The following is a 13,048-nucleotide window of genomic DNA, read 5'->3' as shown; positions in this document are numbered from 1 at the left end:
GGAACTGTAAGATCCAACAGCACCAGCTGCTTCAAACACTCTGATGTTAAGACCAAATCTGGCCTGAGAGATGTCCTTGCAATGTGCTCTGGAAACTTAAGCTGCTTCTGGAGGTCCACTTTAAACTGCCAGTCACGCACAAAGGCTAGCAGTCTGGTTAAGACCTTGTGCTCCATACACTGTTTTCCCCCTGCCCTAACCAAGGCGATGTTATGTCTTGCTGGGGGCTGGTGTTTTGTATGCTTGATTCCAGGGCAGACAGTTTCAACTTCTACCTTTAGCACCTGATCATGGTGCCATGTGTACCTCCCCTTTCCCAGGGCTTTAGGGCAGCAGCTTATGATTCAAAGAGCCTCTTGCCAGGTGTTTCTACTAGGCCCCAGCAATGCAGGTTGGATGGGCTTGGGAGTACATCATACACTGCCTGGATCAGAAACTTGAGTCTTGCTGGTTCTGACGTCCAAAGTTCTGTCCAGGTGATGAGGTAGATGCATGGTCCCAGTTGGGCCCCTTGGGCTTGGACCAACCCAGTGGCGCATGGCCACTGTCCTACTGCGGCGCTCCTGTTCCACCTCTGCACAGATTTCGCCCTGAATTAGCTGTCGCCTCTCTCTCCCCTGAGCTTTGTCGTAGCGTGGTCTTGTGTGGCTACCAAGCCTAGCTTGCCTAACTGCCACGGAGCCGACCAAGATGTCATGTCTCAGTCTTGCTTCTGCCTGTGCGACCGCCTCCTGTGCCTTCCACTTCCTACCCATTCTGACTGTGATGCCTGCAGAGGAGACTGGTGTCAGATGAGTATGATTGAGTAGCACCTCCCTGGCTCTGGTGACCTTAAACTCTTCTGTTAGACTGGTAAAGGGAGCTGCAGCTTGTTGGCGTGTCCATAAAGAGGAATGCTGCTAAGGCTCTTTGACAGGCCCAGCCATCTCGGCCATTTCGGAGTCCTTGACAGTGGTTATCGGTACTTCGTATGAAACAATGAGCAGATGAGAGCTTCTACAGATTATTATAGATTTGCATAATAGTTGATAAAAGCAGTGTGTATTCTAGGCTTTTCTAGTTGATTTAAATAGATAAGAGTTTAAATATTCTTAATCCCAGGCTAAAACCTTTCCAGCTTGTTCATGGTTATATTAATTTTACTGCTTTATGGTACTGTCTGTTTGTTCTGGGACAAATTTTCAATTGTTTTTGACAAACTGAATTTGAAATAAATGGACGAGAAGTGCTTTAAAGCTAAATGAATCAATAGCTTTATATTAACAGCACATCTAAGGATTACATTTGATGTGAAAAGGGATCAACAAAGAAAATGTCACCATCTCTGCAGCTGCATTGATTTGTCATCATCATGTAAACCCAGGGACTACCGCCCAGTGGCTCTGACGTCCCATGAGATGAAGGTGCTGGAGCGGCTGGTCTTGGCCCACTTCAGACCGCAGGTTAAGGTGGTAGCTGCAGTGGGCCAGTGAGAACCACCTGATTCTAAATGTGACCAAGACCAAGGAGATGGTGGTGGACTTCAGGAGGAAGAGGACAGCTCCACAACCGTTGAGGGTGCTGGGGGAGGACATTATGTGATGCTGAAAAATAGACTGGACTGGAAGGCTAACACCATTGCTGTGTCTGAGGAGGCTGCCATCCTTTGATGTATACAGCGAGATGTTGGAGTTATTTTACCAGTCTGTTGTGGCCAGCGCACTGTTCTTTGCTGTGGTGTGCTGGGGGAGCAGCATTGGAGCCGGTGAAATTAACAAACTGATAAAGAAGGCCGGCTCCATCATAGGCTGCAAACAGGACACCGTGGAAACGGTGGTGGAGAGGAGGATGCTTAATAAACTGCTTTCCATCATGGATAACCCTGATCCTCCTCTTCACTACATCCTCCAGGCCCAGGAGAGCACATTCTCCAAGAGATTCAGACAGCTCCGCTGTCACAAGGACAGATTCAGGAAGTCATTCCTGCCATCAGCCATCAGGAGTTACAATAACTATCTGTAAAGAACTGAATGCTCATTTGCACAACTGCTCATTGTCTCTTCATGAGATCTGTTATGCCATTGCACTCCTTTATGCCGTTCTTTAATTATTGCACTATTTTTTCTGACTGTTCTCTACATTTTGTGTTTACATTTTATGTTTAAAATATTTTTTTCGTAGTGTATTGCTGCTGTGTTAAAACAATTTCGCCTTGGGGATTGAATAAAGTATTTCTATTCTATTCTATTCTATTCTTAGTTGCTTTAGCTTATGTTACAGTAAACATCAATGTTCTTATAAAATCCTGGAATGTTATATGCATACCAAACAGCAGACAAAGCAAAACTGGTTTGCTACACTTGCAGTTTTCGGGCTCTATCTTGCCAATCTGAAACGCAAGTATCAAACACAATACGCAAGTCGCTTTGTGGGCGGATCTCGGGCACTGTTGCTATTATGCCGGCGGGATAAATGACTCCACCACATTAGTCACAGGTGTGGTTTGGGCGTAACGTGCAATAAACCAATCAGAGCGTCATCTCACATTCCCTTTAAATGCAGGGGCGCTTGTTCCATGGCGGATTGCTATTATAATGGCGGATTTACCAGACGTACGCAAGGAGCGATTCTCAGCCGAGGAGACTGACATCCTCGTCAGGGCCGTAAAAGACAGAGAAGTGGCTTTGTATGGGAATGGGAGAAACCCACCCAAATTAGCTTTAGTTAAACAGGCGTGGGAGGAAATCGCAACAATTGTATCTGTGGCTGGCCAGGACATCGCACCAGTGCCGTAAGCGCTACAAGGATGTCAGAAGAGGGGGGAAGTCCAAGCTTGCTGGCAACAATCGGACACGCAGTGTAACTGGAGGTGGATCTGCCTCTATTCAGGACCTGATGCCAGCAGAGGACATCGCTGCGTCCACCCTCACCGCTGAAAGCGTTGAGGGATTTGGGGGCTTAGAAATCGGCACCCAACCCAAAACACTAGCTGTCCAAACTCAAGGTAAACTTTCAAATCAAGTTCAGATTTCTCATGACATTTTTTTTAATCATTATCCACATGAAATAAATGTAACAAAGCCACCAGGAGCACATCGCGCATTGGCACTCCCGGACCCTCGCGTGTCCAATCCCGCCGTAGTGCGCGTGTTTTTTGAAACAGCAAAATAGCACCAGGGAAGTTTGCGCCGGAACACGCCTCCTCTTTTCGCTGAACCACCCCCGGAGCGCAAGTTCATTTCCTATTTTAGGGACCTGCGCTTGTGGAGGGAAAATTCCAATGTGCGTCGAGTGCAAAATTGGAATTGTACAAGCACCAGTGTACAAAGTCAATTGTGCAAGATAGAGCCCTTAGACTTAATAGAACTTAATAGCACTTAAAGAATACTTGAGGGTGTTGACATTACAGTAGTACATAGTGTTTATAAGTCCTGCTTGTCTAAATTAGTATGGTCTAAAACGTTCCATTAAGGCATCCAAGCGTGATTCCTGTAAGGATAAAACTGTAGCACATCCTCCAATGTGGTGCTCTGCAACCTGTGCAATTTAGAAATGTCTTTATTACATCAGAGCAACTGCTGTTGTTGTGTGTTTTTGTTTATCTAATATTGGTGTCTCCAGTAAAACACCTCACTTGTTCCTGTAAACCTTGCAAATTGGAAACATCTCATCCCAGGAAGTAATGGTTGATTGCTGAGAATACACACAGGTTTTTTTTTTATGTACATGCCTGATGCATTAAAATCTAATAGGAAGCATCAAACTTACTGTCCATCCACCTCTTTTTTCCAATACATTGTGCAGAGTTTCCTCAACATACGTGTCGTTGTGATCTGTTGAACATGACACAAGGCGAACTAACTGGTGAAGTGTCAGAACCAGCATTTTATTATGATGCGTTCTGACACACACACACACACACACACACACACACTCATAGTACTTCTATCACAGTGAGGACCACTGAAAACACATGCTTGTGCTAACACGACAATGACACCTGTTAGTGTGTCATAGTGTTTCTCCACATCTAGTGCACATGACATTTCTGAAAGTTGTAGGTTGTTCTGTCTCACTCACTGGATTTTTTATTTTGATTTGTGTGTGTTCTTGGGATTGTCAGAGGTGAAATTAACAGATGTAATTCAGCGTTTCCCATGCATTGACCGCCACCTTTCCCTTCTCACCAGATTGTCTTGTTGGCAACAGCTTTCCAGAATTCTCCTTCCTCTTTTTTGATCATCAACATTTTCATTCTGCCTTCAGCCCAGCAATCTTCTCACCATTGGCCCATGTGACCGTCTACCTGCATGAACTCTTATTTATGCCTTTCAACACATATTTATGCCTTAGCACACTTCAGATTGTTTCATGCCTTTGGGCTCCATCATTTTGGAACGTACAGTATGTTCAGTATGCCCATACAGGCACTAAAGCAGTAATCCTGGTATTGTGAGTTTGACTGTATATGGGAGACGAGTGAAGAGAGTGGCAGCAGTCATCCAAGCAAGACAGAAAGGGCCAGTGAGACAAAGTAAAATGATTTTCATTACAATGATTTCCTCATCACTGAATGTATGATTTATTTTTTTTAAAGGTGGTAGCACCATGATAGATAAAATGACGTCCAGTTTTGGTCACAGTAAACTATTTGTTACATTTCTAATAATTTTATATATAGAACAAAATGAAATATTATTTCGAGAATGTTTGTTTTGTCCTCTTTGGTCTGTGTCTCTGCATGAAGCTCCCACTGCCTGCGGGTGTGGTCTTCTGTTGTGGCTTTGCCAAATATTGTACACACCATATATGGAGTGAGGACATTTCAATAAAAAAATGTCTAAAAAAATTCCTTCTCTCATTATTCTGGCATTTAGCAAGTAGAAATCATTTTGGTAATCCTAACGGACCTAAAACAGGAAAAGTAATTGTCTGATTTTATGTCAGACAGTGAGAAAAAAAGCATATGTGTCTTTTTATATAGTGTATGTAAACTTCTGGTTTCAACTGTATGTAACTTGCTGATGTTATTAGGCTGTTCTAATTTCTTTCTGTTTTATGTCTAGAAAATGGCTTATAGTGTTGTTGCCGTTTGTAAATCACGTGTCAATTGTTTTGTATGACCATGAAAGCAACCACCAATGCCACAAGCTATGCAAACAGCCATCTCTAAACAGCTAAATTCATAACAAGCACTGCAATTTTACTGCACTAAAATGATCCACAGGGATGAGACTGCCACTCTCTTTGTAACTTTACAAAGTTAGAATTCCAATTGATTAGGGGTTGAGATAAAATGCTTAGAATAGGGAATGCAAACAAAAAAACAACACAAATGAAGTGCAAATTTGTGTGTGCTACTGATCACCTGAATTTGTGAAAGGTGTTTGTTTTTCCTAGTCTCTTGTGCATATAAAATAAATAAGTTGTCCTTGCAAGAATGAGTTATAAAAACTAAAATATATTCCCATTATGGTAGTTTCCCTTTAAGGATCATTAGGTTATTTTTTTTGTGTCCCCAAATATTCACTTCACTTACTGTTATTGCTAATAAAGTTATCTTCACTCCACATGTCTGCACATCCCTACAGTCATAATTCCCAGTTAGCTTGTTTTAAAGAGTAATAATACAATCTGCATATTTGGCCATAATCTGTCTCTCATCCATTGTCAGACGGGATTAGCTCCAGCTCACTGTGACCCTCACAGGATAAGAAGTAGTAAATAATGGACTGACTGAATGTCTGGCCAACTTTGACTTTAGGGTGACATTGATAGTGATATATGGTGACATTTTGTCATGAAATCCATATTGTCCCACACTTTGATCATTCACAAATGTTTTGTCTTAGAGTGAGAGGCAGGCGATATATATCTATCTGCGATAGTATCATCATTTGTGTTTGAACGATGTGCAAACTGACAATATCCAGTATGCAAATGACTTCGCAAAAGCCAATGAAATACATTCGCTGAATGCGTGCAGTAGAAGTCCTCCTCACTGCAGCAGTGAACACTCTTTTTTATTCTACTTTTTCAGATTATTCTACTCTATCACACAAGTGTGAACAGAATGAATACAATCATGGTGTCAGTCCAAAGGTAGGGCATCAGAGACATTGCAATGTAGAAAGGATTTTTATATTAAGGACATTTTTTCTACATCTAAGTGTCTTGAATTCCTCTCTTTTGGAGTGTCAATTATACTTCATGAACATTCTCTAATGATCCCACTGCCTGCGGGTGTGGTCTTCTTTTGTGGCTTTGCCAAATATTGTACACACCATATATGGAGTGAGGACATTTCAATAAAAAATTGTCTAAAAAAAATCCTTCTCTCATTATTCTGGCATTTAGCAAGTAGAAATCATTTTGGTAATCCTAACGGACCTAAAACAGGAAAAGTAATTGTCTGATTTCATGTCAGACAGTGAGAAAAAAAGCATAGTCAATTAGAGTGTCAATTATACTTCATGAACATTCTCTAATGATTGAAAAGGACTGTGAATTTTGAACAGATTACAGTCGTAGTGACATTTTTGAAACACAGTGAAGCACACACAATGATGTATTTCCTAAGCTGCAGTTCACATTTTAAATGTTAATAAAATATATGCTATGTATGTCTGAAGCATCAATTCTATTGTATTTTGAATGCTAATATATCAGTATTGTGGACTTGTACTGAGTACAGTCTATGTCCCTTAATGATATAAGGGACATTTATATAGATTTAGATTTATAGATTTATATATTGTCAAGATGAGAAGGTGGGTTGATTTCACTCTTTGTTTAAAGAGACAAGTGCATCATACGGGAAGTAAAGACAGACTAATGGAGAGATCTAAGCTGTACATCACTCATGTTCAGGTTTGGCTTTTCCTCCTTCATGCTACCTTGTGTAACATTTTCAAGCTTTCCATCACTGTCTGTGTTAGATTCATTGCTGTTCTGAATTGCATGAAACACTGAGCTCACAAAAGCACTGGTTCCAAATGAGCCTGCAGTGTCCCTGAGGAGTCAGCATTCTTGGTACAAGGGATTTAGATAAAGATAATTTATTACAGTTGCTCCTCCATATTGAAAGGCTCCTGAGAGAAAGCAGTACGCAGAAATGGGGCATCTCAATCCACTGTGAGGACTTAATATGTTTTATTTAAAGGCCTATTTAGCTCTTCTTATCATTATCCTACTTGTGAGCCCTGCATATGACAGATTACAGTTGCTGCTTTACCTAACCACCTACAGTTTATTCTTTTGCACATGCTGTATATTCCGGCAGACATGAGAAGGTAAGAACAAAGGGGTGAAAGAAAGAGACAGACAGACATACAGAACAACAAGTGCCAATTTACAACAGCATTGCAGCTGAACAATAACAACAATGTCGTAGAATATCCCCACAGGTTTCCTACCCTGTGGGGATGACCAGGACTACCAGTGGCAGAGATGGTCACAAGCCAGAGATCAGTCAGAGGGACACGCAGGCCCAGCCTCTCATCCAGCACGGGAATTATGATTTCACTGGTGGCCAGCCTTTAACTTAGCTCGCAAAGTAAAGACAGTAAAGACAGGAAGTGGTGGAACATCGGAGACTGTCTGTCTCCGATGTTAAAATAAATAACCCTATACGAAATATAGTTTAATATTTAGATTAGACAGCAGCCTGCATGCCTGAAATGTCTCCTGTGTCTCAGGGTGGGCCATAATCAGCCAGCAGACTAACCCACTGAATTTTGCAAGTAGTAAATTACAACCCATAGTTATATTTTATTGTTTAAAAAATATCTAGTATAATTCCTGTCTCTTCTTTTTTTTTTTTTTTTTTTTTTAATCCATATTTGTAGCATAGGCTTTACGGTGATGAACCTAACACAGCAGTTAGCTAGTTGTTGCTAGTTTAGCTAGTTTACTTAAACTGACCAAAAGTGATAGAGTTCTGCTGCATAACTTATTATTAGTTTGAAGAACTATTATTATTAACACATTGTATTGTATTATTGTATTAAAACATTTAACATAATATCAATAGTAGTTAAAACCACGATTGTAAATTGAATATCGATCAAAACGACATCAGGATCTCGAGCTTCAAAAACAAAGGTGTAATTGAGGATTTAACCACGCCCCCAGTGTAACGTCCTGCAGGCATGCAGAGGGGAAAAACAGTGTTGTGGTTGTAGCACGACTACACGTTAACTCCTACCGCTAACCCAAAGCTGCTGCCTTGGCAAATGCACTCGCTCGACTAGTGAAGTCATAAACCTGGGAAAATGTGAGACACCTGGGTTTTCATCACCATCCATTTTGTATTTATTTCTCTTTGGCACACATTTTCTCCCATGTTCTGTGCCACACTCTCAACTGCAGACAGGCTTCCACCTCCACTGAATCACGTGATGTAAAGGTGCTTCATATGTGGAGAGAGAAGGCAGCGACCGAGAGAAAAATAGGATTGTTTATTTGTGATGCAGCTCATGAAATAAAATGCAGAATAATCATTGTCATTTAGAAATGAGGTCACATAGTTGTGAATCGAGATTGCAATTTTTGAACAATTTATCGTGCAGCCCTAGTTACACGCCAAGGCACCAGTAACACAGTGGTTAAACTGACCAGGACCACAAGACATATCACAATCTATTTCCTGTTGTCATTTTAACATTTTCTTGTGTTACAAAAACACTTAAAGCTGAACCAACAAATGTTTTTTTTTTGGTAAACTAAGTAACAGATCCTGAATTTCAAGTGCACTTACATATAAACACACAAGCCAGAGCACTTCCACACATCCTTCTCTGCCTTCCACATTTGAGCACCCTTTGCACATAAGTGATAGACAGACGAAGTCTAGCCAACTGAGTCAACTGTGGGTAGGTAATTAGATAATGGAGATCGAACCAAGGCTCCTAGAAGCCTTGACACAATAGGGGATGAAGGATGAAGTAGAAGAGGAACAGTGGATTAATGTGCGGCAGCAATAGTGTCAATTCATGAGCATGAGAATGAGAAATAATTTACACCACAGCAGGGTCTGGTGGCTAATCAATATGTTAGACAAAAATAAAAGCTCCATCGATTGCATAGCAGGTGGCCAGGAGAGGTGGGAATATCAAGAGCAAGTACATGTACTTGTGATTGTCCATCCCTGCTGTGAGAGCATGCAGGAGCCTGACTAAATGAGCTGTGATTAAAAATCGACAGAATAGTAATGGGCTTGGGAATACATGTTTCAAAGCACACACTGAGCTCTTTGTAGTCCTTCAGTACTTCTCTCTTGTATCTTCCACCTGGTTCTCTTACCCACACAGCCAAATGGAAATCTAATATGCCCTTATATTCCAGGTAACCTTAAATGTGAACATTTTCAGTCATGTGAAAGATAAATGAGAGTGTGTGTGTGTGTGTGTGTGTGTGTGTGTGTGTGTGTGTGCTTAATTATCTTGCAGCTTAATTATCTTGCAGGAATTATAGATACTCTTCATAGGGATCACAGTTTGGTCCTAATGAGGCGCTTATTTGTAACTTGAGGTAAAGCTTTGAGGTAAGATGTGTGTGGTGGTCAGGTTAAGGTTAGATGTTGTAACAAACCCAGGGTTGCACTTTCTTTCTTTGTGTCTGTTCATCTCTAATTGTTTGTGATGGGCTGCAGGTGTGTGTGACTGATGTGCGTTTGCTCAGGTGGATCCTGTGAGCTAATTGGTCCTGCACAGGAGGTTCCAGTTTAAAAGGCCAGATTGTCCCAGCTAAATTGAACTTCCCTTGAACCAGTCACAGCTGGGCTGCTAGGAGACATTGTGTTTGTTTTTAATAAACCTTTAAAATAGTGTGTGTTGTTGGGAACTGGGAATAGGGGGTCTCCTATATTTGTGTTGCATCCAGATTTTCCCCTTGGCCTGAACATAATTTAGTGTAACTAATTATGGTTAAGGATTGGTTAAGCTGTCCAAATAAATGGAAGTCAATGCAGAGTCCTGTATGTGTTAGTGTATGTTCTTACCTTGAACAGGCCGTGCTTGTGGCCGTGCTGGCCCAGCCACACTCCACTGCCGGGGGTAAGCTCCATCTGAGGAGGGTCTATCACCCGCTCATAAATCCTGCGAACAACAAACCAGAAGACAAGATTTGGTTATGATAACGACAAAAAAACACATTTCACTTTTTGTCCTAGTCTGGCAGGAACACTTATCCTGCACAGTTGAATACCAGAGTAAATCCATCAGTCTATGTGCATGTCCACTCCCTCCTGCACACAGTGTAGAGCATGCTTGTTCTCCTCAAGCATGACAGCCAGTTTCGCCCCAAGGCTCTCTAACACTTTAAAGATATCTGGACGTGGCATGTAGGCTGGATTAAACATCAAACTACTGACATAAATACAAACAAGCTTTGGCATTATTAAAAGCAAACATCCTCAGAGTCATTCAGCTCCATCTCCGCTGCACTGAGGTGGGCTTTATAATGCCAGTGAGCTTGGGTGGGTCTCTGGATGTCAAAGAATAATTTGTCGGTCTCTACCCTCCTCCTCACAATGTGAGTGCATGCAGGGACACATGCTCAGCATGACAGGATGATTTCTCTCTTTGTCTCTTTTCATTATGAGGGCATTCTGTGCTTGTTCTCCATGACAGATTTAGTACAATGATGGCTTCAACAACATGATAAGCTTTACCTAAAAGAACAAAAACATTTTGTCCATGCTCAACAAAGTCAAAGTATTCATACCAAATAAACCTATTTTTCCCAAATCAAAGCAAAGCATAGAAAATTCGACTCAGAAGGTCAAAGGTCAGCAGCTGGGCAGGTAGCTTGTCTTGATATATGACCATATTGATCCTCTGCACATAAATCATTGTCATTTTAAGTATTTTAATCCCTCCAGCTCTCAAGCTGACAGAGATATCTATTAGTTTTTTTGTTTTGCTACCCACAATGTCATTAACATCACATTTAGCTTTGAGTTTTGGTTTGTCTGTACATAATATTGTTTACTAAAGGTTGTCACCAACCCAAACATATAAAATCACGCACAGCTAATCAAGTTACTTGGCCAGCCCAGAGAAAAGGGAAGAGAATTAGCAAGGAAACAACACAGCAGTGTTCAAACTTGTAATGGCTTGTCTCAGCTCAGCATGGATTGGCTTGTTTACCTGTCAATCTTAATCACGCCTGCCTGCTTGCCTGCAGGTGCATGCTGCAGGTCTTACCTGCCTCGGGATACAGAACTCAACACTTCACCAGACACACAGAAGCAGCTACAAGGTATACAGTAAGTCACAGCAGAGATGGTAGAGAAACTTAGACCAGAATACACAGTCCCTTTGACCTCCGGAGCAAAAGCTACTGAGTTAAGCAAGTGAATGGATTTGGCCGTGCAGCAAAAAAAGAGATGGACAGCAAATGAAGCAAAACTCTGGTAAACATTGGTGCCACTTTTCAGTGATGGAGCCAGCTGAAGGACATGAAATGATCAAAAGTGACACTGAAGTAAAAGTAGCAATTTTTCTGCTGGACAGGTAAATATGTGTGAATTGTATGTGCTGTGATTTCTGTGTTGTCCAGACCAATTTAGTCATAGTATGTGTGTTTTGTGTGTGTTGCTTGTGTGTGTTTGTGCCGTGTGTGAGTGCAGTAACGTGTGCATTTAGGTTTGTGGAGGCATGACTTTCAGGGAGGTGGTGAGTGGGAGTGTGTGTGTGTGTGTACTTTGGAACATAAGTCTCAAACTAAAAACATGCAGAACATTTCAATGTGGAGCCTTCTCTCAGCCTAAAAGCTATTTTCAGTGAGAGGATGTCTCAAACATGTCACATCAAATGTACCAAATTGCAGAAGAATATGTCAAAATATCCAAGTAACTCTGTAAATGAATCCTTACCATGAAAATTAAGAAACTATTTATGTATTTTAGTTATTATCCATTAGAAGCATCCTGTAAGTGACACTTAACTGGCTTTTGTTTCCAATGACATATAAATGCATATTTTATTCTGCACTTAGCTGATGCATAAAAGCTGCAGAGCCCTAAATGCTGTTTATGCTGCACCATTCTGATTCCTCACCTGCTGGGTGAGCCATCACCGAGGTAAAGAATGTAGAGGTCATGTGATTACATTCTATTTTGTTTCCACCAACCTCTCCCCACCTTTTCTTTCTTCACCTTCCCATCTTGTCAGCAGCTCAGCAGCAGTGAAGAGCAGATGATTAACATAAGAAATGCCCAGAAGGGGTGATGAAGATGACGCCAATTAGAATTGTGATGCTCATGGGCATGTTTGCATGGTCTGACACCACAGGCTATCAGCTACTAATTATAGAGGATATACTGTAAAGCAGTCAGCATACTGTATAGTACGTGTCACTGTGCTTTCTGATCAACATAATGCAGGATTCAATACAGAAGAGTGTATAATTAATTGCATTAAATGAATTGGAAAAATGTAATGTCAAAAAAAATAAACATACTGATAGCTTTGTGTTATTTTATACATGTTTTGATTAATCAGACCCCAGATGAATTGAGGTTGGTGTGAAAGTTAAGTGTGAACGTTTTTTTTTTTTTGTCTCTGTGATACAAAAGCTGTGTTAACAGCTTTTGCCTTTTACGACAATAACTTTTGAAAATAGTTGCATTATGTCATGACCTGTATTTACATACAGTTATTGTCATCATATGTGTGGGAAATGAAAGACTAACAAAGAGAGACCAACTTCCCAGAAAGGTATATTTACTCCTGTTTGCCATGGAAAAAACTCCAATCATTGACTGACACAACATTGATTAACACAATGTGAGTTTGTTTGGCTTCTTCTAAACATAAAAACAGCTGCTATTCTGTTTTATTTTTGAGCAGCAGCTGCTCAAGGCGTGTTTGTGGCCATATAAATGCTGGGACCTGTTCTATTAAATCACAGTTGTTGAGACAACAATAAGCATTAGTGTCTCCAAATCAACCAGGACAGAAATCCTCAACAGTATAGCTTTAATTTGGCATTGAAAGCTTGTTGGACGTAGAGAAGCTTGAAGGAAATACATAATACAGCAGAGCCAGATGAACCAGACCCATCA

The 13,048-nt window shown here is 41.0% G+C and overlaps 1 protein-coding gene across 2 annotated transcripts in view; it reads right to left on the bottom strand.

Moving 5' to 3' along the window:
• Positions 1-13,048, bottom strand: part of LOC131459443 (protein kinase C-binding protein NELL1-like) — a 223,294-nt gene that overhangs the window by 149,166 nt on the left and 61,080 nt on the right. For both annotated transcript variants that reach the window (XM_058629295.1, XM_058629296.1), the window contains exon 5: positions 9,980-10,076. In XM_058629295.1, the coding sequence (XP_058485278.1) occupies positions 9,980-10,076 (97 nt within the window). The remainder of the gene's footprint in view (positions 1-9,979; positions 10,077-13,048) is intronic.

Source organism: Solea solea, chromosome 5 (genome assembly GCF_958295425.1).
Source record: "Solea solea chromosome 5, fSolSol10.1, whole genome shotgun sequence".
Taxonomy (NCBI): Eukaryota; Metazoa; Chordata; class Actinopteri; order Pleuronectiformes; family Soleidae; genus Solea; species Solea solea.
Note: the sequence above shows the minus strand (reverse complement) of the source record. Positions and strands in the feature narration are given on the sequence as shown.